Source organism: Priapulus caudatus, unplaced genomic scaffold (assembly GCF_000485595.1).
Source record: "Priapulus caudatus unplaced genomic scaffold, Priapulus_caudatus-5.0.1 Scaffold59, whole genome shotgun sequence".
Taxonomy (NCBI): Eukaryota; Metazoa; Priapulida; class Priapulimorpha; order Priapulimorphida; family Priapulidae; genus Priapulus; species Priapulus caudatus.
The window spans coordinates 463,982-491,486 of NW_014577120.1; the positions used below are offsets into that span (position 1 = coordinate 463,982).

At 42.1% G+C, this 27,505-nt stretch overlaps 2 protein-coding genes across 5 annotated transcripts; one reads left to right on the plus strand and one right to left on the minus strand.

The window, feature by feature from the left end:
• Positions 1–2,096: 2,096 nt before the first annotated feature.
• Positions 2,097–14,250, minus strand: LOC106821127 (serine/threonine-protein phosphatase 6 catalytic subunit). The gene is made up of 9 exons (XM_014825809.1): positions 14,171–14,250; positions 8,755–8,850; positions 8,334–8,399; positions 8,065–8,132; positions 7,539–7,612; positions 7,174–7,253; positions 5,955–6,072; positions 5,285–5,434; positions 2,097–4,414 (listed from the first exon to the last, which is right to left on the minus strand). The coding sequence occupies exons 1-9, from the start codon at positions 14,243–14,245 to the stop codon at positions 4,224–4,226; spliced, it is 918 nt and encodes a 305-aa protein (XP_014681295.1). The 5' UTR covers positions 14,246–14,250; the 3' UTR covers positions 2,097–4,223.
• A 797-nt stretch (positions 14,251–15,047) lies between these two features.
• Positions 15,048–26,952, plus strand: LOC106821122. 4 transcript variants are annotated; one of them, XM_014825800.1, is made up of 9 exons: positions 15,048–15,268; positions 18,408–18,530; positions 20,069–20,294; positions 21,110–21,227; positions 21,569–21,715; positions 22,726–22,815; positions 24,239–24,415; positions 24,764–24,907; positions 25,767–26,952. In XM_014825800.1, exons 3-9 carry the CDS (start codon positions 20,209–20,211, stop codon positions 25,797–25,799), a joined length of 795 nt encoding a protein of 264 aa, XP_014681286.1. In that variant the 5' UTR covers positions 15,048–15,268; positions 18,408–18,530; positions 20,069–20,208; the 3' UTR covers positions 25,800–26,952. The 4 variants fall into 4 exon arrangements, with proteins under 4 accessions (XP_014681286.1, XP_014681287.1, XP_014681288.1 ...); XM_014825801.1 differs by having other exon boundaries at positions 18,411–18,530; XM_014825802.1 differs by lacking the exon at positions 18,408–18,530.
• Positions 26,953–27,505: the final 553 nt, after the last annotated feature.

Genomic DNA, 27,505 nt, shown 5'->3' on the forward strand with positions numbered 1-27,505 from the left:
GAGGGAGGTCGAAGGTAGGGGGAGGGAGATGGGAGGTAAGGGGGGAAGTGAGAGGCAAGAGGAGTGAAGTGGGAGGCAGGGGGAGGGAGGTGGGACGCAGTGGGGAGGGAGGTGGGAGAGAAGGACTCCCCGCCCCCTCTAATTAAACTTGGAGATCCATGCTCATATGTTGAAATCTTTTATAGATAGATAAAAATAGATAGCTGTGAATCTATGACACAAATTCTAAGTGAAAGGCAAGTATCATTTAATAAAATAAACCAAAATCGCATGGGGGGAGATAGTGAGCGTGCCCTAACAATGATGTGTACGCAACTGCGTATCTGCATATCTGCGCCTAATAAATGTGTCACTACGCACGACTGAAATTGTACGTTCATAACCTTGGCAACAGACCCCAGATGAGCCCAGACGCTCTGCGGCTCTTGTTTAAATAGTGGACCTAGGTGCTGAGGTGATTTGTATCAAAGGTCCCGATTTTCTAATCTCCTCTTCCCGATTTGATGCCGCAGGTTCAACCTAGATTCTTAGCTTACTATGCAAGTTTGGGTTTGTTGCTCAGCTGTTTCCTTAATTATGTTATCTTCAGAATTTTGTAATAATCTAGTATTGTATCTACTAAAATATATTAATTTTGTTTTTATGACAGAGCTGGGTTACTGATAGTATAACATGGTGTTCACTAACATGTTTACCTTGCTAGCTTTTAGTAATTGCCAGCATCTATCGCATTCATATTCAAATAGCGCTGCTAATTTGTTAGCTGTTGTGTTGCTGAGGCCATCCTTAAAAAATTCTATGTTTGCTGTCCCCCGACCCATGATTTTTTTAGTGGGTAGGTAGGTATCTTTTTTTTTCGAGGCATAATAGTTATTTTAAGTCTGTCCTCATGTTTGCCACACATGCTTTGTGTTTCAGTCTTAACTATGAAAATTGTAAAAAAAAATATGGAACCCAAATGTCAAAAAAAACTTTTGCGTTGCGGCTAGCTTCGTGGGTCGGTCGTAGGACAGCAAACATATAATTTTTTAAGGATGGCCTGAGAGTCCATGCCAAATGTTTCATTCATAGAGATTTATTTTATACATGTAGTTCGAAAAGAAAAGGTATCGAAAATGTTTGAGATATAGTTGTTATTTATGTATATATATACTTGTGCATTTAATTTACTTTTACACACGAATAGAGACATGTATTTTTTTATACAGAAACTGCATGGTAATTATGGGGTTAGAAAATATCTTGTCATGAATATATATGTACATTATTTAAATTACGCAAAGTTGTAGAGAGCATGACATCTCGCATACTGTCTTGCCGACTATTTGTCACTAAGAGATGAAGGATAAAGACGAACACGGTAATTTTCAACGGGCCCTTGCCATTTTCACATCCTGTGATTGTTTGTGTTGCAGCTCGGGTGGTTTGGGACGTATTGAAAATCCTTTGGTTACTAAAGGAGAAACAAGCAGTGGTAGAAATAAAGGGTGGTAATGTCACCTCTTCATCGCTACTTTGTACAACGATAGGGGGTTTTATCCGAATTTTGATAGTCTGTAATAACCAAACACTTTACATTCTGACGAATAATTCCTAGGAAAATGTAATGATCGAGCATTTATTCATGATTAACAATAACTGTTGCTTTTGTCTGATATATTGATCATTCTCACCCGTGTAGATTTGATGTGCAATAAATTACTGCTGCTTACAAACTTTACATTAGTGTTTGAAGTGTACGTAAATATCGATAAATAATATAATCGATACAGACATATGAATATAGTGAGGGAAATCTGGCTTGACCAACTTTTATTGTTATTAATTCAATCTGGTGAAAATTAGATAAGCATACCAGCGCTACACTCTAACTACGCCAGAGCTTCAGTCTCTTACAATCACTCGGTGTATCGTGTTTTTCAGAAATATAGAAACTGCTAGCCTTGAACCTCTTGACTACTAAACAAAAAGGCATCCCATATATATATATATATATATATATATATATATAGAGAGAGAGAGAGAGAGAGAGAGAGAGAGAGAGAGGGAGGGAGGAAGGATGAGAGAGATATATTTATATACAATAACACAGAAAATTTGAAGTATTTATCTATTTCTGTACAATTTATTCAATTCTACTTATTTTTATACAAATCTAAAATCACACGCATACAGAGAACAGACGATAGCACGTAACTAACAATGCAAGTTAGTGATGCCTTCCCAGATAACTAATGCAACTAATTTGTCACAAATCACAGTAAACATGGTAAAGTCTATAAAAATAATTAATTTAGAAAGTGAATGTCGCGTAACGGCAATAAGCCTATTAAATCTACACGGACAACTTAACAGTTTTGACCGACCCCTTACAGAAAGAATGAGTAGCAGTAAATACAAAACGCCATTTATAACTCGAGCCCTGTAGGTTATACTTCCTGGGAAAAGAACTGGGAATAAATTCAATTCTGATAACTTCGTTTACCCGTCATATGTGCATTGGACAGTATGAACACACCCTTAATAATTGAATTTCACCAGATTTTTTGTTTGACAGCACAATTTAAGTGGGAAGGCACCCTTAACACGTTTTACCGCACCCGCTGTGTTTTGCACTGTCAGTTAACACACTTGTACATGTACATAATGGCGCAACAGTCGTAATGCAATCTTAACTTAACCCAAAAGGTCTCGACCTGTGAGTGTGCAGCAACTAGCATGTCGTTACACTACTATTTCACCCACACGCTCTGTTACCCTTACTTTAAATCGATGTTGGAACAGTGCTGTATCATATGTTAGCCTACCTCTTACAAGTAAAAAAACATCTGTTATGTTGTTTCTTGTAACTTTGCTGACATCATGATTTTAGTAGGCTAAAAGATCTTACATGGGGTAAACCCCATATCACGTCTCAGTAGCCAACGATATACACTAAACAAATTGACACATTATTTTTACCTAGTGTATACGCTGCCATCACATGCCAGTACAGGCAGTATAGTTTAATGCTGATCTTAGGCCAAAGCATGATGGTATGATGACAACTCAGAAAGATGCCCGTAGTAGCCCAGGCATGCAGGCACCGAACATAGAGTGCTGGATCCAGTATCCAGATCCTCACCACAGAGTACTGCGTACAGGTTATAAGCAGTGAGCGCACAGTAAAAGTACAGTGCACCGCCACAGAACACAGAGTACTAAGTGCAGTTAACATGCAACGAGCACAGAGTCTCTGTGGTGTCACGGAGAGACTGAGGCATCTCTGTGATGTCACTAAGAAACTGATGCGTGTCTCTGCGATGTTGTAGCGGGACCGAGGCATGTGTCTGTTATGTCACAGAGAGATTGAGATGTATCTGTGGTGTAATAGGAGAACTAAGGCATCTCTGCGATGTTGTAGCGGGACCGAGGCATGTGTCTGTTATGTCACACAGAGATTGAGATGTATCTGTGATGTAATGGGAGAACTAAGGCATCTCTGCAATGTTGTAGCCGGACTGAGGCATCTCTGTAATATCACGGAGGGACTCACGCATCTCTGTGATGTCACGGAGGGACTGAGGCAAGCCTCTGTGATGTCACGTAGGGACTAACGCATATCTCTGTGACGTTGCTAGACTAGTTGGACTGAGACAGGTCTTCACAGGGTAAGGGAACGAAGCTCACTTAAAACAAATCACGTCACGCCCATCGACGACAAGTGAACGAGTATGACCCTCATCTATAACAATCGTGAGGGGGGGATGCTGACTGACATCCTTGTCGATTGGGAGTGGTGCCGGACTACAAGGAACCCGGCACCGGTCTATATAAAGTACGGCGCGTCGTCGAGCGAAGGAATCACCCTCGTTAGAGCGATACTGGTCTAGAGAAAGTAGGGCGTGACGATGCCCAACCCTCCTTAAGAGTGACGGCGTGCAACTCTAGTAATCCTAGCATCGGTCTACAGGAAGTATGGCGTGTTGACACCCAAGCCTCCTTAAGAGTAATGCCGTGCGACCCTAGTTACCCTAGCATCTGTCTACAAGAATTAGGGCGTGGTGACACGGCGACCGTAGCCAGAGCAGCGCCGATCTACAGGGTGTACGCCCAACAGCAGCCACCCTCGTCAGAACGGCAACAGAGGAAGTATGGTGTGGTGACTCGTGATCAGAGTTAGACCGGCCCCGATCGGCCGGCAACATACAACAACCTCCACCCCACCTTGGAGCGGCGCCGGTCTAGAGGAAGTATGGCGTGGTGACTCGCAACGGCATCACGCGTTCATCGTCCGGCACCGCCTGGAACAGCTTCGGCTCCTTGGTGTCGGCGTCGGCGAACGCGAGGATCGAGGCGACGTTGCCGCAGCGGTAGCAGTAGTTGGGCGCCGACCAGACGGTCACCAGCTTATCGTCGAACATGAACTTGTAGCCTGCGGAACAGAGATGGAGTGAATGCTGGCGGTGGTGGGTGGGGTGGTGTGTGTCGGGTGTGGGTGGTGTGGTGTTGTTGGTATTGGATGGGGTGTTTATGGGGTGGGGTGGGGTGAGATGGTGTGAAAGGTAGTGGTGGGTTGACGTGCACTTATAGGTGAAAGTGAAAGAATGAGAGAGCGAGGTGGAGAGAGAAGAGAGATGGGGGAGAAGGGGGAAAACGCATAGGGGAAAGAGAGAGGGAGAGAGAGAATAAGGTGTGTGAGGGGGAGAGGGTCAAGAAAGAAAAAAGAAAAACGACAAGGAGAGAAGAAGATACGTAGGAAAAACCGAGGAAACACAGAGGGGAGAGAGCGAGAGGAAGAAAGAGAGAGAGAGAGAGAGAGAAAGAGAGAGAGAGAGACAGATAACGCAAGAGCCAATCACAAACATAAACACTGATACATAGACAACAAACAAACAAGCCGCCACACAGACAAACAAGTAGGCACCAACGACAGACAAACAGTCCACCGGGTGGCGCCACGCGTGCACAGACACATCACTAGGGGGTGAAGGGTGATGTGTAATCATAAGTTATAGAGAGAAAGTGAGGGGGAGAGGGGAGAGAGGGGGATAGAGTGAGGAGATGGAGAGAGAGAGGGAGAGGGAACAGAAGAATGAGGGTTGGAGCAGAGATGGAGATAGGGAGAGAAGGGAGAAAGGCATAGGGCAAGAGAGTGAAAGAGAGACACAGACAGACAGAGGGAGAGGGGGAGATCGAGGGTCAAGAAAGAGGGAGAGAGATTGGATAGGGAGAGAAGAAAAGAAGAGAGAAGAAGGAAAACCAGAGGTTGGTGACACGCGCACACAGACACACCGCATCCTACCTTCGTGCACCAGCTGGTGAGCGCGACAGATCAGCTTGAGGTTGTTGGTGTCGACAAACTGCTGCGTGACCCTCGCCCCGAACAGCCAGCCCGCACCGCGCGGCGATATCGACCACGTCTCCACATCCTCCGGGTCCGACCAGACAAGATGTGAGACACGGGAGTCAAGGTCAATTCTAGCCTGAGTGAGGCGCCGGCTTTACAGTGCAGCCTCAACACGCGATTGCGGGACGCCGGCTTTAACACGCACGCCACGTTCGGGGAAAGCGGTGCGATGCAACGGTTACAATATCACATTTGCGTGGCTGAGTTTGAACTGCTGCGAGAATTAAATAATTTTTTATCTTTGCAGGTTAGCACTAACTTACACAAGCATGGCGAACTATTTAGGCTAAGACTGCTTATTTGAGCTATTAATTGCTTATTTCACATTGACAACAACACGAAAGCTCTTGGAAGGATCCTTATGATGCAACTGGCAATGTTTTTAAAATAAAACTAGGCGTAATTACTGAATTTAATCATTTCAGTTGGCAAGGTGGACTTATAGTGCAAGAAGTTGAGGCTATGTTTTCAGTCATGTGAGATGAACAACCTACTGCAGACTGTAGAGGAAAAAAGTTTACAACTAAGATCTTTATTTAAGCGATTAGTAACATGATAAGGATATCACAGAAAGCTCCCTTGTGTGGTATTTCCATGCATCGCTCTATCGTACGTATCTGATCGAGTGTCTTTAAATCTGGGGAGAGGCCACCATGAACACACAGTATCTGTTCATCTATGATCTGAAAGCAGAAACAAATGAAAGTGTCAATGACACTGTAGCTCACCTTGGATGTGATAGAAGAAGGAGGGGGGATATATAAAGCAAGAGTATATATGGGAGAACTCCCATTATATAGCATATCTCCCATTATATACTCTTGATAATGATGATATATGAGTAATTTTTTATGCGAAAATAAATGTTTCAGATCTGTTGGCATACAATCTGATGGCGTTGACCATAAGCAGACACTGAAATGCATAGTGAAATTGCCAAAATCTACCTAATTTGCAAAATTAAAAAAATAATAATAAAAACAAGTGTGATATGTTTTGGTGCCAGTCCTTATTCATTCTCATACCAGAATTGAGCAAAATCCGTTGAACCTGAACTGACTTATGGCCATTTCTATTTTTGCGAAAAAGTGAACGTGGCTTGAAAGTAGGTCGACTGGCGTGCTCCAAAATAGGACGTTCAAACCTCTCCCATAGGAGTAACAACTATATATGCAATTTGAAACATGTGGGTCAAACGGTTCCTGAGTTATCGTTGAATGTAGCCAAATGTTGACGGACGGACGGACGGACGGACGGACGGACAGACGGACGGACGACGGACAACACCCCATGGCAATAACTCATCTTGACGATTTCAAGGTAAGCTAAAAACTAGTGGTGATCACGTGAGAATCCAGCATTGTCTAATTCTAATATGAAACGCATGTTAAAGACAACAACAGCTGAATAATATCCCAACGTGAAAAGTGTTGCTACTCTATCATTCACATAAATTGTACTTGAACTGGTTGTAATCGCATCCTTTACATGGACATGCGTTCAGCAAATAATGATCATGTTTCCTTACATAAAAAGCTGCCTCACAATAAGAAGCATTAGATATTATTTGGTAATCTGCCAATTATGAACGATCCTCTCCCTTCATCACAGAAACAGCAACAATCGGGATGAGGCCTCCATCCATACCAACTCAACTCCGATCGAACCTTAATCTAAGGGCCAGCGACACATGCGATGGGACCCGCGTTAAGCCTGTGGCAACCACAGCAGAGTAGGGAGTTCATTGCCGTGGTGAAAAAATCTATACGTCGCTACCAACTTACGGCTGCGACTGTGAGCAGATCGAACACCCGGCAGCAGTATCTCCACGCGTTCGCATTGCCGTACTTACTCTGACACTCGTCTGAAACACGCGGAAGTGGTACGCTATAACCTACGCATTTAATATCGATTGTTATCAATCTCAAGGGCTTCCCTGTATGATAGAGCTACTCTACACTCAAGATACGTGGGAGAGGCATTTGACACCACAGCTCAGCAGGGTCCCCCTTACATTTAAAATCAATGAGTTCAAATTTACACACTCGTTTCCAGCAGTATTGACGCTGATTGCAAGGAAAAGTGAAATCCACACGATGCCCACACGTTTTTCGAAGTAACAAACGTTTTTAATTATGTAAGTGCTTACCATAAAAGCCGTAGACTTGCGTAATCTGTCTGCTCTCGTGGTTACCTCTTAGCAAGGTCAAGCGATCCGGCCACCTGTGGAATCAAACGTTTTTCTTAGAAGTACTAGTACAGACCACAACGGTATGTCTACCAGGAGCCCCGAGATAATGGTGACACTGAACGCTATATATATTTAACATTTATATGTGTAACTAATTAATATTTTTTTAAAGTTCTTTCTGCATGTATTAAGTAATGAAAGTCTTTATCAATTAGTAAATATCAAAGTGCCAGATACCGTAACATCAAGATCTTAAAGTCACCAATGAGATGTTACCGGTCTAAAATAACCTGAAGAAATCCAATCAGTTGAGCACTCAGAAAAATGAAAATTCAACTGAGATTCAATATTGAATATTCTGACCCCAGAAACAGTTACTCCTCTTACAGAAAATTCTGCCCTCATGTGTTTGTTTTACTGCCCTCTACTGGCTGGTATTAACCATTACTGAACACTACACTAACGGTCACAAGTGAATACTTACTTTGCTTTTAACGTTAGTAGCCGTGTTAAAGTTTCTAAGCTGTAGTACCCTCTATCTACAAAGTCGCCCTGAAATATAACGTAATATAATATTATTTACTCTCTAAAGTTGAGCAAATTACGTACACTTAACGATCTATGTGAGCATGAAGTAATCTTAAGAATTGAGTTTTATAAGTAATTGATTGTGTAGGTAACCGTTGTTAGACCCGACACCTTAGTAGCTCAGTCATATATACATAAATTCCCACATGAATTCATGCTACGTACCAGGAAGACATAATTGGTATCGGGGATTTGTCCTCCCGTGCGGAACAATTGCTCAAGATCGTAAAACTGCAAAAATGACGATATAAGTGTTTAAAGGTGTTAACATTCTCGCTTATGATATTGATTATGCTATATCATATATGCCTACATTTATGAAATGCATGACATACTGTAAAACAGCGCCAAATAACATTACATTTTAGGTTTAAATCAAGAACTAATTGCACCAGGGTTTCTTAAATAACATTTACAAATAGTATATATTAATATATATATATATATATATATATATATATATATATATATACATATGCATTTTCTAGAAGAACTTTTAGAATTACGTACAAGATCAAAATGAAATAATTAACTAATCAGAGTAGTATACAATTTATACGACGTATGATAGATATATGACACATACCTGCCCATGTATGTCACCACAGACAGTTACGGGTGTTGATACGGGCTGAACGTTCGATTCTTCCAATAACAAGTCGCATACATAGTCACATAATTTCTGAAACAGTCACGAAAAACACTAAGCAATTTATCTACATTGATACCCCCACTACGAAATGTTTTCAAGAAAAAGCATTCTTAACAAACGCGAGATGTCATAACGTAAATCTTGTTTTCCCATCAACTTCCATACATAAACCGATATATATATGCATTCCTATGAAAAGGTTTCGGACCACAAGAAATAGAGAATCCCACATTCTTCCCACCATCACTGCCAATACAAGCAAAATTATGAATGCAAGTTTACATTAGCAAACACATTCCAGGGGTAGAAATTAACTTTTGAACAAGGGATTCCAACGGACTCCCTGCCCTCAAAAATAGGGAGTCGCAGCAAAATGAGGAAGTCTGCAGTCTGAAGTTCAAAACTAAAGATATAATAACGCATGTGCTTATTTTGAAGATTCATGCGGTTGCACGTCTGCCAAAATTTCTTTGGACATTTGCTGAAAAAATACGGTAATTTCGCGTGGAAATAATAAGGAGGCAGTGCTCTGGAACAAACTAGTTAGTATAGCAGAATTTTCAGGGAGTCACATGAACTCCTGCATATATGTCAAATCTGAGAGTCCGACAGTAAATCAGGGAGTATTCGACTCCGGACTCGCGTTAATTTTGCACCCTGCATTCACCGATTATTTCCTGGCATAGCACAGAAAAGGGTGTTCAGAAAAAGTGTTAGTGGCCTGGATGTGGAGTAGACTGGACGGAGGACACCGATTGAAGGAACACGAACACTCCATACACGTGGAACAGCTAGGCGTTTCCTCTAACAGGATGAGATAGCTGTCTAACCTACGCGTGGCACACACACAAGCTGACCTCCTTGACACGTTTACATCTGGCTGCGTGTGTACCATGCCCTATAGAGCACACTAGGTTTTTCGGTAGGAAACCCAGTTCATTCCCTTGTAAATTTTCGTAAGAGCGATTTATTGTGTAACAAGAGTTATATCATAACAATGGGTGTTACTATACAAATATCATGTATCTTGCCTTGTACTTGTCAAATTACTCGCTAAATCAACTAGTGTACTTATCGGTTGTTTAACCTCACCTCTCACCTCATAAGGTTTGTACGTGCCGAAAACAGTGATCACTCTCAGATGAGCGAGTGCAGCAAACAGGCTTCATTAAAAGCAAAAGGGAATGCCAATTTTCATCTCACCATGATAAATTTTATAGAAAGTTATGAGTTTAGAATGAAGAAAGCGGACACGAAGAGGATGCCAATCAAGACGAGCCAAAACAACATCAACACTATCATCATAGTTTCTGGATACCCATCTTGCAGCTTTATGCTGAATGGTATCCAATTTAGAGCAGTTCTGAAGTCTATAGGGGCACCAGCCTGGTGAAGCATATTCTAATATGGGCAGAACCATAGTTTTAAAAGCTAGGGACCGAGTTTTAGAGTCGGCAAAGCTAAGATTACGCCGTAACATGCCGAAGGATCAGGACGCTTTCTTACAAATATAATCAACGTGGGCATTCCAGCAAAGATCGTTACTAATAATAACACCCAAATATTTGTAAGTAGGGGTAAGAGATAGATATTTATGATACAGCGAGTAACAGCCTAAAAATTACTTTTTTTTTTACGAAAGCTCTTTTTTGATTTTGTATGAAAAAAAGAGCTCTCGTAATTTTTTTTACGGGAGCTATTTTAGGCTTGGCCAGAGCTACTTTTTCATAGCATGATTTTGTTAAAATTTTCATCATTTTGATGCACTGACTCTAATAATTTCTCAGAAGCCAGAAATTAATTGTGTCTAATTATCGTAAAGGTGTTTCCCCAAACGAAAGTCAAGATTACGCTTTGGCGAAATCGACGAGGTCAACAATCATTCATAATGGTGACAAAATCACGGAGGCCGGGTTTACATGTTGCTGTATGCATGTTGTGTACAAAGTATGACTGCGCGCACTGATTGTCTCATTTGCATTATTGTTTTCATTCAAATCTCGTCGCAGCAAGGCAGCTTATGTCTGTGCAAAACATGCAAGGACGGGTGGAAAACAGAAAAAATCTGCATTATGTCTAGCCATTCAATAAAAGAAAACTTTGTCTTGCCCGAAACACGGCAAGAATGGCAATTTCAAGCTACTTGAAGTGGAGGGGGCGAATTTGTGGGTGCCCCGGGCCATCGGACAAGCGGGTTGTACGAGCACCAGGCACCGCAGGTTTTCGAATTTTCGGCTGCAAGAAATCTAGTGGACAGCAGACGACCAAGTTCAGAAAAGTTTGGTAGACCTGCCACAAAACATTTGGTGGGTCCGCTTATCTTACTAGCAGGTGAGTAACAAAATAGGATAGTATTAAAGATAACCGATTGGCCAGTTAACAGCATACATGCTAACTTAATTAGAAGTTGCGTCAAAATTAATGTTATCAATCTGCTAGGAATGTTGCGGGGGAAGCTTGCTGCGGGTAGGTTTTTACGTTTCGTTTATTCTGCCTCCCGCAGTGCCACGGTTAGCCCGATGCATAGATCGTAGTCAATGCTTGCCGCACATTCCGCCAAAGTTGAGCAAGTGACCTAGAATCTTTAAGTATATACAGTTCACCATTCGCTTCTAGATATCTAACTGATAAAAAAAACAGTCTAACTTCTACGTTGAGAAAGGTTGACGAATTCAGTTTAACAGCTTCGATTACGGTGGCGTGTCAGGTGTCACTGATAAGTACGCCCTCACTCCCCACCAGGAGCCACCGCTGCGGATATAAAAACCTCTATTGTTACTGCAATGCATAAAAACACTGGCGCTGCCCTACAGTGCTCGGGCGATGACGCAATCGATTTCTTAGACTGTCGCGAGTTTTTGTTCGTGTGGCGAATCATGCGTTGAGGGAGTTCATGCAGCTCTAGATGTTTTGGAAACCCCGTCTACGTTGAGGAACGGGTCGTATTACGCGCTCCCGTTTACAAGTTTGTCTAAACTACCGTTCCGATAACCGTAGTATTTCAGCGTAATATGAGGGGAAAAAGTGCCGGTCAGAAGGACCGGCAGTTTCGTAGAGATGGTGGCCCGAGCAAAACCTTGGTGGGCCACCGGGTCAGAACGAATTTCGAACGCTGGCCGGCGGCGCGGGAGCGATTTTTTCATGTATCTTCCAAAACTTTCGCTCTCGTTGTTACCAGAGCGCTTTGAAAGCTGACGGGAGCGAAATCGCTCGCCGCTCCCGTGTATTTTTTTTGCTGGCGAGTAAGTAAAAGTCAAGGGTGATTTGGAGCGAGTAATGCAAAGAATTTTACATTTTTCTGCATTGAATGACATACCCTATGTTGTTGCCCACTTATCAGTATGAGGAAGGACACTCTGGAGGGCTAACTGATCACCCTTATTGTAGATGGTGCGGTACAGAACAGCGTCATCAGCAAGAAGCAAATAGAAGTAGAAGGGTCAGTTTCAGCCAACAAATCATTTATAAAGGATAAGAACAGCAATGGACCAAGCACAGAACCTTGGGGTATACCCGATGTGACAGCAGCCACATCTGACATGCTGCCGTTAACACAGACAATTTGAGGTCTATCCTTCAAAAAGTCAGAGATCCAGTTTAACGTAGCAGTATCCAAACCCAAGTGACCAAGTTTGAAAATTAAAAGGTCATGAGGAACCCTATCAAATTCAAAGGCCTTACTGAAATCTAGAAATACTGCATCAACCTGTTGAGATTTGTCAAGACCTAATGTCCAATCATGAAGAACATTGATTAACTGGGTAACGGTAGAAAACCCATGCCGAAACCCATGTTGATGATGGGACAGAATATCATGCCTATCGAAATGGTTCATAACAGAGGAGTAGACTATATATGCTCAAATGCCTTAAAGCAAAGAGAAGTCAAAGATTTTGGGCGATAATTTGAAGCAAGGGAAGATCCACCACCTTTAATAGAAACGCAGTGGCTACGCATCCGGACATCCACTCACACAGTGATCGAGCGACTCGCGTACACGCATGATTGCGCAATGGGACGCTCTGCTGGCGTCTATTCTTTCTTTTCATCCGTCCTCTCTCACTCTCTCTCACACACACACACAGCTCTCTCTCGCTCTCTCTCACACACACCTCGCAGACGCTCTCTCTCTCTCTCACGCATACACACATGCACACATACACATTCCCTCTCTCTCTCTCTCACACACACACACGGCAAACAGCAGAGCGCCGATCCCATTGCGCAATCATGCGTGTACGTGTCGCAAGCTCACTGTGTGAGATGGATGTCCGAACGCGTAGCCTAGCGGCTCCTCGTCCGGAACCGGTAGCGTAGCCACGCCCTTAATATAAACGCAGTGGCTGGAGGTTCGGCTACCGTATCTTAATGTTTCGAGGCTACGGGTACGGCAGTCCATTTGCGCATGCGTCGCTTTCCCACAAAATAATGCCGTTGAAAATTAATTCACGATATAATTCACAATTAAGATTTCTTGATGAGCTAGAAAACACTCAGATTTAAAGTATAAAAATAAACATTATTGTGCCAGCTAGCCTACACCAGTTGGTTGGGATTAATTGTCAGTTCAGATGCAAAATATTGAAAGCCAAAGGTTATACACCATAGATTAATTTGGTACTATGACACGCGTATATAAAATAGCCGAGTCGGTTTATAGTTAGTGTTAGGGTTAGGGTTGGGTTAGGGTTAGGGATAGGGCGACTGTTTGTACTTATGTGTGGGACTGCCGTACCCGTAGCCTCGAGACATTAAGATACGGCTGCAGCGCATGCATAGTATGACTGGCGTAACTGAAGCCTCGAGACATTAAGATACGGCTGCCGTGCCCTAAGGATAGAGAACATGGGTCCCAATGAAACCAATGTGCCTATCCCTAACCCTAATCCTAACAATAACCTTAACCTATTATATTGATATAATATTATATTTATATTGATGTAAATGACATTAGTTTTATTGGGACCCATGTTCTCTATCCTTGAACCGCTGCCGTGCCCGTAGCCTCTGCGTAATATAAACTGAGGTTATAAGAGCATTTTTCCAATCAAAAGGAAGTTGTTTGATATAGTATCAGTACGGGAATCTTGAAATAAAGGATCAAGGATAGTTTTGGACTCCGCAGTGCGTTTTCGCAGTTGTGCTAACCTCATCTGGCTAATAATAATATCATAACTTAGCTACGTGCTAAACTAGGCTTGGGGCAAAATAAACACTGAACACTCAAATTCAAAATATTGAAATAGTTGGTCTCTTGCGTATAACTAATGACGTTGTTTATTGTTATGCCATTCTATAAAATAAATACAGTTTATTATTAAAATAAAGTTATTCATAACTTGCATTATACCTTTAAATCATTTTCTGGAAGATATTTGCATCCTTTTGCAATTTCTATCCACCTATCTAGATCCATTGCAACCATTTTGAAAGTTGATGGCTAATGCTGCCATCTAGCGGAAGAAATGTGCAACAATATTTTTTATGCAAATTTATTAAGTGATACATATCGTGAAGATATCTATTAATATATTGCTGCAGTAATTAAAGTATACACTGACTTTATAATCGTTCAAATTTTTCAACTAGGCTACGTTTAATGTATTCGCCACGAGTCAGTGTCATATATGACACCGTGTAAAAGCGTGGAAATACGCGCGGTTATAAATTATGCAGACCCCGATATATTATTCCAATCCATTTTTCATGAGTTATCTGTAGCAATACGATGCCGTACGTAGTTTTTAAAAACTTACCATAAAAAATCCCCAGATCCCTAATACTGAGGCATGACAACCTATATATAACCAAGAGTGGATAAAAGAGTGGTTTGGTCCACTCTTGATATAACTAACTAATATATATAACAAATATAACAGGCACATATAGCAGATATAGCTGAGTATAAACGATTATGCACAATTATTCCATTAAATTTACAACTAGCGCCTTAAACTCGACCCCGCCCACCCCCACCACCACCTACTCCCTCACCCACGCACACACACACCGCAGCAAGCATGCCAACCTATATATGCGGTTTATATAGCGAGCTGCGTGATCACACTGTAGCGCGCACACACACGCGCGAACCTACAGCCGCAGCTATACGTAGTAAAACAGCATCATGCATTTCGACCCGCAGCACGTACAACACCAACAGCAGCAGCAGCGCACATCTGCTGCCACTGCGGCTATTACAGTTGTTGGTTGATGCAGTAGCGGCGGCGGGGTGTTGGTGAGGTTAGGAGAGCTCGATAACCCGGATCCCTAGTTACGCGATCATTCACATTCACACACACAGGGCCGTAACACGCGGAGCTGCTCCCGCGTACACGCCGCCAGACGAGAGCGAGCGAGCGGCCGTACGTGACACGATAGAGAGAGAGAGAAAGAGAGAGAGAGAGAGCGAGAAAGTTCTAAGACGCCAGCCGTGACACAGCGTAACGTAAGTGTCTTGAACGGTATAATATATGTATATATATATATATATGTATATATGTATATGTATATATATATATATATATATATATATATATTATACAGTAGCCATACGTGTGATGTAAACACGGCACCGTGGGCACAGTGATGGAGGTAGTAGTGGTACGTGGATTAATTTGCATCGCATATGGTATATGGGTTCTATCAAGAGCATATGAAGAAGGTTCTATATAGCTCTATAATTATATATATAGCTCTATTCTATATAGCTCTATATAGCTCTATATAGTTCTATATAGCTATATGGTTCTATATGGTTCTATATAGCTCTAGTACTATAGCCCGCGTTCAGTAACTGAACGCGGGCTACAGTACTAGAGCTAGGGTTCTATTAGCTCTAGTACTATTATAGCCCGCGTACATTGACTGCCGCAGGCCTGCGGCAGTCAATGTACGCGGGCTATAGTACTAGAGCTAGGGTTCTATATATTTGTTGGAATTGATATATTTGTGTGCGTATGGGTGATTTTGGTATTGAAGTATGGACATATATATATGTGTGTATAGATGTGGCTATTGATAGATATATGGATGATTGTGTATGGATGTTGGTATTTATGTATGAATGTGTGTGTGTATGAATGATGTGGATATTGATATATGGATATGTGCGTGCGTGCGTGCGCGCGCGCGCGTGCGTGCACATGTGTGTGTGTATGAATGTTGTTATTGCTATATGGATGCGTGTGCGTGAGTGGCTATTGGGTATATTGGTGTGCGTACGTGCGTGTGTGCATGCCTGCGGGCGGGCGAGCGTGCGTGTGTGCATACGTGCGTGTGTGCGTGCATGATTAGTGAATGCATGGGTTGTAGGGCTGTGCACGATCGATCAAGAGATAGAGACGAGAGACGTAAGTAAAGATGGGGTAAAATAGACAAAGGGAGAGAGGAGAGTGAACGCGAAATATTAGTGCGTGAGAGAGAGAGAGAGAGAGTGAGAGAGATATGTGTGTGTGTGTGTGTGTGTGTGTGTGTGTGTGTGTGTGTGTGTGTGTGTGTGTGTATGTGTGAGACAGAGAGAGGTAGAGAGAAAGAGGGAGCGAGAGAGGGAGAGAGAGAGGGAGAGAGAGTGAGAGAGAGAGAGAGCGAGAGAGAGAAAGGGAAACAGAGGTAGAGAGAGAGAGGGGGAGACGAGTGTGTGAGATTGAACTGAAAACATCTTTCCAAAGTCAAAGATTTCCAAGTAAAATTCTCACTCGAATCGTTCCGACATTAGCCCTGCCGCCGTCTCGCCACGAATCACACCATATATATTATTCTCCGCCAATATTCTACCACGATAATTCCCACACTATATAGGCACTATATGGCTTCATTCACTATATATCTAGTCACGCAGAAATCGTTCGAGCCTTCTCGATCACGCGCGCTTTGTCGATATTTTACATTACTCGAGCCAGCCTACGATGTTTACGAGTCCTGAACACGCAGTCGTTTCTGCTATACGAGCGAACGAGACGGCCCGCAAGCCGAGCTCGCAATTTGTTCTAGGTAAAAATGGCTGAAATTCCCTGGAGACCAGAAGATGAGTCAGAATAGCGAGGCAGGCAGACAGACGATACAGATTGAGGGGCATCCGCGTATATATAGATGTGGAGATATATCTGTTATATTCTGTAGATTGTTACATATATATATATATATATATATGTGTGTGTGTGTGTGTGTGTGTGTGTGTGTGTGTGTGTGTGTGTGTGCGTGCGTGCGTGCGTGCGTGCGTGCGTGCGTGCGTGCGTGTGTGCATGCGTGCGTGAGTGCGTGCGTGCGTACGTGCGTGCGTGTGATATATATACATTACAGTAATACGAATTGCTGAGGGGTTGCATGATTTCCGGCATGATTGCACTGCAATTTAACTTCCATTGCTTTTACAATTAACCTGGCTGCAGCTATTTACAAAAAAACTACCACTGCCCACACGTCGTGTAATGAAAAAAGCAAATAAATTTTGTTTCCAGCTATGATTCATGTTCTCTTTAGTGGGCAAATTAATCTTTACTTTCCCACCAATTATGATTAACGCCTAATAATGTGTCAAGTGAAACTTGTTTTCGCAAAGACTTTGTCGGACGTAAACCCAAATGGATCTTTATGAGTCAAAATATACGACCTGTCGATACGATTTACGTGTACAGTATTAAGAGAACGTAAACTGAACACAGTTCACATGCGTTTATGTATAATTATGTATACGTATAAATAAATAAATAAATAAATAAATATATTATTATATATATATGTATATATATTTATATATATATATGTATTATATATATGCATAAACGTAGTTTTATGTGCTCGTGTTAATGGGCGAAGGGTTTTACGACCGTAGGCCTAGCTGTTTTCGCTAGTATACGCGTGAGAACAAAATAGTGCCGAGAGATCATGTGACTGTATTTTGTACCTGGAATGATACACATAATATCAGGAGTAGATAATAGAGACTATTATAGGTCTTTATTATCTACTCCTGATAATATCAAGAGCTCATAATAGAGATATCTATATATGAGCTCTTGATAATATGTGTATATTATCATTATATATTATAGTTCCTATATATGTGATATATTTTTGTTCGTCGTGATCCATACACGGAAATACCATCGAGCCAACGTAAAACAATGGCCGCGCTTTGTAGTCAATCAAAACGACCTATAGTTGGAAAGTTTTTTTATTATCATATATCATCCGAATAGTAGACAGAAAAACATCAGTTTACTCTGGCTGCAGAATGGAAGTGACATGGGAAAGGCACTCACTGTTTTCAATGTGTCAATATAGCGGTGTATATCAAACAAAACTCGTTGGTGGTCCGGCGTAAGTGTGCGTCGGGTAGGGGGGGGGGCTTGGGTGGTACCATGCCGATAAATAACGAATGTATAATTTTGGAGACGGGGCGTTGAGTTGTGATGCAGATTTAGGTTGTTGTGCAAATACAGCACAGCGTTCCGGGTTATGCCCACGCGCTCCCATTCTGAAAGTGTTATGGAGGCGGAAGTAATTAGGAGACGGCGAGTAAGTTTTAACGGCTGTCTCGTGGGGTATTTTTTGAGAAAACCTGACGGTATTTTTTCTTGTTTTAGCAGCATATTTCGCTGCCTTCATTCCGCAGCGGACAAGACCGCCGGTGTTTGCTTACACACGCGTATAAGTTATACGAACCCGCTGCGATCACAGGCACTTTGGAACGTCTCAATAAAAAAAAGGTAAATAAACACAAAATGTATTTACTACCAAAGTCTTAATGTTTCTCTACTCTATTTCGCATATTATTGCCGATAATTACCTGTAAATGCCGGTCAAATGCTCATGTGCAACACACAAGTACACCCACGCACGCCCTGAATAAGAGAGGCCCCTCCCCTGTGGCTGCGATCGGCTGGTGCATGCTACGTACGGTTCACAGTCCCGCGAGCGTAGGCCCATATGCAGGGCCCGTTGGTTGAAACAAAAATTTGTCTTGACGTCATAGTTTTAACATTAACTTTTCTCATAGACCGCGCTGACAGAAACGTGTTTACGAGTTTAACATACGCAGTGTTCTGAGAACATATACGAGTAGGCCATAACATACGAGAATTCTCATACGCAGTGTGTGTAGAGCTAGGTTCGGTCTCTGAGAAAAAGTCAATGTTGATACTAATTTTGTTTCTGACAACCGCGGCCCCCACTGGGACGTATACTGACAGTATTGTCATCTCAGTATTAATCATTTCTTTTTTCAATGAGCAATAGCTAGGCATATGGTATTAAAGACGCACGTAAGAATCTATAGTAGAATACTACCCTCTGCGTACCCGCAGACAAATGCGCGGCCGTGGCTTCCTATAGTATACAAAAGTATAGATTAATTTCCACCTGCTGCTCCGACTATAAACCTTACTATAGCAGAACTACATAGAGACTTGCCACGCGAGCCCGGATCCCTTGTTGATCCCCATTCATGGATCCGCCCATGCACCCTACGTGAATTTGACTGATGCACGTTTGGATGAATTGCAGCTGTAATTCCTGTATAGCCACGAACGTATATATGCGCGTGCGCTGCGCTTGATCAATATCAGGAGTAGATAATACCTACCCTATCATCCCTCCCAATTATTTACTCCTGATCAATATTGAACAAGTAACGTACGCCTCCGCGCATTCACGTAACGTTCACGTCAATGTCAAATGTTGGAAAAGCGAGGGCGTTGAGGGCGGGATGGGGGTGTGGTAGGGGTTATATGTTTAGTCGTGCACGCTCGATGTCTCAGTCTTTCAGTTGTCTCTCATGATCAATATCGACAACTTGTATATATATAATACGCGCTCTCGTGAAATGCCAAATATTTGGTAAAAAACAGAGTAGGCCTACGATATATATACGATATATATATATATATACGCATAAACAGCATACTCTTTCACGCGACTATGAGTCGGCGGCAGTCGGCACGCAGTCAGGCAAGCGTGCAAGCGGGCGTTTAGCTCGATCAGGCGACGTAAGCGCGCGCGACGATGCACGAGGGATCCGCTGATATCGATTATAGCCACGCAGCCACGTGGTTTGGCAGGGGTACCCACACCGCGATGTGGCACCACGTATTATATATACGTATATGTACGTGTCGTAACCAGCTGCTGCCCTCTGCTGCGAGCACTAGTATCTCTAGCAAGCAGCTATATCGTATGTGTGTGCACTATGTATACGACGTATACGTACGCGAGGGGACTATTATTTATTGTTTATCGCCACCAACAGAACGCCAGATGGTTGATGACACCGAGTTTCGCGTACGACTGCTGCTGCTGTTGCTGCTGACCCGCGTGTGAACGAACGCACGCACGAACACAGCGACACCAACGCCGCCATCGCGCTGCGGCAGGCGAGGGAAGGGAGAGATGGCGTACAACAAACTGCTGCTGGATAAACAGGATTCGGTGGACGCCGCTCTGGTGCTGCATTCCTCCGACGACGAGCACGAAAGGTCAGTTACACGCGCGCGCGCACGCACACGCACGCACGCACGCACGCACGCACGCGAAGGTGCGACGATGTGAGAAAGGTGGCTGGAGCTCATTGACTTTCGTCGGCAAGCGCGACTTCTGTTACTTCACGCTTCGCCTATTTCTGTAAACGTACACCAGCAGTTGTATCGCCATCGTCGTCAGCCACCCCACCCCATGTACGTGGGTGACTCACTCTTATGTAGGAAGAAAGCATTTACAAGCGCGTATCACTGTATAGGAATTATAGTGCTGCTGCATGGTAGCGATGACGTACGTCGCTGTAAAATAAATTACAGGATAATTAAACGAATTAATTCGTTTTTTTTTAGTTAATGTCTACTGTCTCAGTGTCTGTGGTGGGGATCATAACAATTAATGGTTCCGGTGATGATGATGAAGCTCGTAATTACTGTAATTAGCGATGCACGTAATGATATTAAAGTCATGATCGAAATGGTTATATAATCGTGATGATTTTTATTTGATTTACGTTAGTGATGATTTTGATGCTGATGACGTTAATGCTAGTGATGATTTTGATGCTGATGATATTGATGCTGTTGGTGCCTATATACGTCGATCCTGATGATGATGATGATGATGATGATGATGATGATGATGATGATAGGATGATGTAGAGGATGCTGATTTGGGTGGTCTTAAGACTTATTAAATATTAATTAAGATATTAAAATATTAAGATTTACTTAAGACTCATTAATTGTTAATGATTATAACTTACAAAGTTACTATTGCTATGATCATTTACTAAAGGTGTGTTTCTCCTCCGCAGCTCACCTTCCCATCTACGTCAGAAATTTGACCGGCTCATGGGAAAAGATAAAATCCGGGTCAGTGACAAGAAGGAGAATAAGACACAGTCCCAGCGAAATGTAGATGCTGAGCAAAAGGTAATTAGGCATATGACATGTTATTAGTGCAGCACGTACTGATTAAGAAAATGACTTGCAGCGCCAATTACCATATGCACAACAGTTCAGGGTAGATGTAATGAGGGAACATGGAAAACTTCTAGTACTAGCGATGGGGAGAGGGTTAGAAAAAGACGAAAAAATTAAAAAAGAAGAATATGCTGTGGAGATAATAGTGAGAAAGGGAAGGTCAACATCCAGAGTAATATAGCTTGAAGTACAAGGGACCATTGCGGAGAAGAGAAAATTCAACAATTACAGAATACTAGGCCTATAAGTAATACTTGCACAATGTATAGAGCATCTGTATTGATCTGAAGGTGTGCTGTCAAGATGATCATCTAGACCAGCAGAGAGAAAAGAAGCCAAGTACAGAAGGAAAGGTACAGCCGCCGAATGACACTAATGCCAAGCTGCCATGGTGGTCGCGAATTCAATCTGCTGGGACGACAGCAAGAAAGAAAATGGTTTGTTCTTTTGTTGTACCAAAAAAATGTTCTAGGTGTTAGGACACCCATTTCTATGTGAATTACCCTACATAATTGTTTGTTTTCATCATTTGCTTGCTGCTCCATAAATAGTGGTCACGATGGTTAGCCTTGAATAATTAGTGAGTGTAGTAGAACTCCACATACTAGGACTCTGCAAGAAAAAGAGGTAGGAGACAGGTGGAGAGATATGGAATACAACAATAAATAAACAAAGAGAGAGAGAGAGAGAGAGAGAGAGAGAGAGAGAGAGAGAGAGAGAGAGAGAGAGAGTGAAAGAGAGAGAGCAGAGAGAGAGAGAGAGGAGAGTGGAGAGAGGAAGAGAGAGAGAGAGAAGACGAGAGAGAGAGAACAGAGAGAGAGAAGAGGATCGAGAGAAGAGGAGAGAGAGAGAGAGGAGAGAGAGAGGAAGGAGAGAGAAGAGAGACGACGAGAGTTAGCATAGGCTAAAATATAGGTGGAGTGACGAACTGCACGAGCGGAGGAATCGAGCAAGAGCTTCTGCATGTATGAGGGACAGGTTATAAATCATAAAACTGTCAGTTCTAATGTGTTCATTCGTATGAGGGTGATATCCGGGGTACTGTGATAGATATGTGCATCGGGTAATCTACCGCACATATTATATATATAAAACAGGTAGAACAGCGCTAAATATATAATATGATACTATCATAGTGCTCATAGCAACACCTAACTATACTCATAGGCGTCTATATGTCCCCCAGGGTACGTGGCCCGGAACGTACCGCTGGGTATCGGTCGCGGTATACCGGAAGTACCCTGAGTAACTATCTGATATGGTTAGGGTTAGGGAGTAGGCGTAGGCTACTCCCTAAACTCGTTAGTGGAGTAGGCGAGGTACGGTCCGGCATATTAGATAGTACCAGGGTACGTTCCGGTATAGCGGACCGTACCCAGGGTACGTTCCGGCAGTACCCTGGGGGACATAGACCCTCTCAGCCTAACTATATGCTCTTATTTCCCAGGCAAAGAAGACTAAAAGAAAGTCGAATGATTTTACAGAGATGGGAGACGACCATTCGTCAGATGACGATGATTTACAATTTTCCCGTCATGTAAGCTTGCATTACATTTACATTTAATTCAGATTCTATCCATAAGATGACTTGTCAGTTGACCTGTACTACCCACATAAGCTTAGTAATTAATACACAGTCAGTGTGTTTTTAAGTCTTGTGCTGTCTACTTAAAAGTAATGGTATAATAATATAAAATATCACCATGAGGATGACAGTATACCAAAGGCCAACACTCAGTTATCTGATACGGGAAATAGCATAGGTTTAACACACCCACACAATTGGTGTGCAAGTAGTAGCAGGTTGTAGGGTATAACAGGGCATCTAGTTCCTATTTTTTTCCAATTTTTCCTATTTTCTGGGCAATTCCTATTTTCTCATATTTTCTGGACAAATTCCTATTTGGGGGAGGTCCCCCCCCCCTAAGTGGCAATTAACGTGCCTTAGACACGTCGCATAAGCTGCCTTCGGCACCTTTTTATAAAAGTGCCGTTTTAATATTTCTAACTGGACCCCCCTTTTTCAAAAAGCCGGATCCGCCCATGTATACATGTACGTCATACTATTTTGGAGTAGTCTACATGTATGGGTGCTTATGCACGTATAAACTGCTTATCAATTTTAACATGCATTTCTCATTAAAACCTCAAAATATTGTTCGCATGTGATGTAACTCCAAATATGTATATTAATAAAACCATTTGTGGTGGATTGGGATGGCTGTAGGGGTGTTGGGAGGCCATCTACGCACAAATATTCCTATTTAACATGTATTTTCTCACCAAAATTCTTATTTTCCTCCTATTTTTTCACATCTGAAATTCCTATTTTCCTATTTTTTGAGCGTCACTTGTCACTTGACGCCCTGGTATAATAATAGGAACTTGAAGGTTATGGATTAAATGTCACTTTTGAGATATCTTTAGGTCATGGCCCCATTGAGAAGATTTTAACTTATGTATATAACTTACATAAATAATATTTAAGGAACCAATTGGTCTTAATACACTGAAACGAAACAGGATAGGTTTATTTCTAGCAGGTGGATATAATTATATAGCGAGAGACCAGATTTCAAGATTGGAGAGTGACAGGATATGTGCTATCTTGTTACTCAGCAACCAATCATAATTGGACTAGAGTATATAACAACTATATATGGTATATATTTATATATATATATATATATATATAATGATTGCATAGCCCTATAGCAATAATAATGTTTTGTGTGAAGCTGTATTTGAGAAGGCTGAGATATTATTCACCATCAGATGTATTTATATAATTTCCTCCTTATTAATCTGCTTAACAGCCACGTTTATAATCATTTTGTCATAATCGTATTACAGCTTCATGCAATATCATAGTTTTCTAATTAACCTAGCTATTAGCAGTCACCCCCGTAATTTAATTGTGTCTGAATTATTTACATAAGCTGCTTAATTGTGCATAACAGGAGACGTCAGCCAACATAGATGACCCTTTACTGGAGCAAAGGTCAGTGGGAGTTGTAAGAGAGGAGTATAGCGATAGGCCAACGTCTGATACAGCAGGAATAAGGGTTGATAAAGCGCGGAATGGACAGCAAGCATCAGAATCCGATACGAACGGAAACCTGCTTCAAGACATTCAGGTGTGTGAATGCGATCGATATTATTGCATCACTACGTCTACGTTTATATTCTATTCCAGCAATAGATGGCGCCAGGATGCGTAAATGCCTTGCACTGCTGCTAGATGCTAAAATTGCACCCACTCGTTATAGAAGAACAATAGGTTGAAAGCCTCTATAGCCAAGGAGACTAAAACTATGAACTCTCTAAACATTACTTCATGTTGAAACTGGCCACTGAACTAAATAACTGGTAAAAATCTTCTGCACATTATCTTAAAGTAAGAGAAATGCTAAAAATGAAATGTGCATGCTAGCTTGCTGCTTATTGATAAACCGACACAGATGTTTTTCTTACTCTGTCTGCAGTCTGCTACCGAGATGGGTAAAGACTGTGCAACAAAGTACCTGACCAGTGTACAGGAGCGGACCAGGCGGGTTAGCCCACGGCTAAGGCGCCCAACGGATGACAAAACAGAGTTGCGTCTCATTGATGAGATAACTTCTGAGGAGGTACATATATATTTGTATAAATATATATGTGAATTAGCTATATATATATATATATATATATATATATATATATATATATAATAAGATATGATATCTTACACGACAGGAATTTCTTTAGTGAACATTGCAATTTTTTACCCTTTCTAGTGTTTCTATTGTAATTCTGTTGTGTTCTGTTCCGTTGTGTGTTTAATATTGTGTGAAGGTCGACATAGTAGTTGGACCCAAGTCTAATTATGGGATTTATGATAAAATAGTAGAATAATACAATAAGGGTTACATAAGAAAGAGCAGGTGACCTTATGGCAGACTTACTGTGTTGGAGGCCAATTTTCCTGCCTGTGGTAGTGCACAGCATAAAGAATTTTCATTTGGCTATATGTAGTGTATATCATATATTACTTATGTCAATAATAGCCAATAAATGGAAATTCTATAAAAACCCTAATAATAAAATTGCATCAACATCCGTGCCATGCTATATTATATTGTAAGTTTGTACGTTCAGATAAATTGGTGTTAACTCAATTGAAATGGTAACATGCGTATCAGGAGTTTTTAGTGACATGGTGTTTTACCTAAAAGTCTGCTTTAGAAGCTTGGCGACGTCTTCCACATGATTATTCGACATTTTACTAATTACCAATTAAAAAAAATGTAATCCGTAACATGTATATGCCAGCCCTGATTAATGCCCAGGAAGCCCATTAGCACCCATAACCATATTCGCGTGATAATTAAATTTCATTATGAAAATACACGCGAAGTGAAGTGTTATGAATGACCTTCTGTGACATTTCGGCAGTAGGTGGCCATGTAACGACTCCGCGCCTGGTAATCACGTGATACCGTGTTTCAGAACGCTGGGGATCTTCACGGGCTGGAGAACTGAATCTCCACGCTTATCGTTGGGAAAGATGTAGACATACACATTTGCTGGCACAGAGAACGGGTCAGCAGGATACGATGACACTGAGAAAAGAATGGTTGCATAGACATGGGATACCTGAAAAGGGTAGTGAGACTGAGACAGAATGAAAGAGGGGGAGAGGATGACGGAGATAGAGACACAGAAGAGAGAGTGCAAGAGAGAAGGAGAGAGAGAGAGAGAGAGAGAGAGAGAAAGAGAACGAGAAGGCAAGGTGAAAAAAAAGGAAAAGCAGGCAGATAAAAGAGAAAGTTCAGCGACAACAAAGAATGCGGGTTCGGAAAACGAGACTTTGAAGAAAATGTAGATCTTTGAACCGGGAATACTCTTGATGTTTGCTGCTGTTACGATAAGGCTGTTATCATATCACAATTCGCAGTGCTTCTTACATTATTTTAATGGCTCTGATATTTTAAGGCCATGTTGCGAGGTTGCATGCTGTTAAAATATAAGGTTTAATCCTGCCCGAAACTTTCCGTTGGCTGCCAGATGTATGTATCGCTTCAATACACGTATCGCTGGGTGATATCGGAAACGTGCGATTCTACTGGATCGAACGCGTTGTGGCACGACAGCTTCTATGCTTGCTATTTGAAATGCCGTGGGCATATAATTATATCACTTTATCCCCGAACGGTGATAGCCAAGATGCTAATAAATAAATGGTAATTATTGCATATGGCGGCTGCGTGCATGAGCCATGAGCGTGCTTAATGCTTGCTTCGCACGGTGAGGCTACCGGGAGACAGATATTACCAGGAGTGAATAATAGAGATCTCTATAGTGTCTCTATTATTCACTCCTGATATTACGAGGTATATACGCCTAAAGGTATATAATTGAGTGTGGGCGTTGGCTAGTCGGTCTTCCCTTTAACGCTGCAGCGACAGAGAAAGGGTGTGCGTGGCGTAACGGCGATTACCCGTTAGGTGAGATGCAAGGTGTGTGCGTAGCACGCGCGTGCAGAATCGCTGATAACGAGTGTATTTTATCAAATCGGGATCTGATGCAAATATTTATATTTTATCTTATATATATTCCTATTTGCTCATCGTTTGCTATATTGCCGTGTACAAAGATTATTATTTATATATGTAAATAAACCCTTGTGAATGTACGTCGATGTATTTATGTATATTTATGTAATTACTAGGAGAAATGTAGGCCTACAAGTCGTGCATTTCTCGTATTAGCAATAATTGTTTGATAATTGACGGCGATGAGACGCACTTTAGAATCATAATTACCTGACAATCGCCCTAAAACCACCATATTATAAGAAGTTACACGCACGTACGCATGCGCGCACTCACGCCCGCACTCACGCACGCATGCGCGGTTACTAGGCAGAGGTGTTGTGTACATCATATCTGCGGCTACAGCGAGTTTCGTAATTTCGTTATGCGAGCGCCAGAGGAAAAAGGAGGATATGCGGGGGCAACTATAGGCTCGGGTTCGCCCGGGCGCGCGAGGTTACTTCGCCGACGCATTGTTGCCGACGTGTATTGGAAACTCGAGCCACGTCATTCGGGCACACGCTAATTAAATGATTAGCAATTTATCTTGGAGCTCGTGTATGGTTGATATCAACAAGGCGATTCATACGACACGGGCAGACGCCCGTAACACCGTGCTTGGCTGCATGCATGGACGTAGGTGTTTTCAGATGT

Coding starts and splice junctions, on each gene's coding strand:
- LOC106821127 (XM_014825809.1), bottom strand. CDS start 14,245: ATGGTTGCAATGGATCTAGATAGGTGGATAGAAATTGCAAAAGGATGC. Junction 6,073..7,173: donor ATCTGCTCACAGTCGCAGCC/GTAAGTTGGTAG, acceptor TTCTGCTTTCAG/ATCATAGATGAACAGATACT. Junction 5,435..5,954: donor ACACAAGGGAGCTTTCTGTG/ATATCCTTATCA, acceptor CCCGTGTCTCAC/ATCTTGTCTGGTCGGACCCG.
- LOC106821122 (XM_014825800.1), top strand. CDS start 20,209: ATGGCGTACAACAAACTGCTGCTGGATAAACAGGATTCGGTGGACGCC. Junction 21,228..21,568: donor ATGTAGATGCTGAGCAAAAG/GTAATTAGGCAT, acceptor ATTGATCTGAAG/GTGTGCTGTCAAGATGATCA. Junction 24,416..24,763: donor ACCTGCTTCAAGACATTCAG/GTGTGTGAATGC, acceptor CTCTGTCTGCAG/TCTGCTACCGAGATGGGTAA.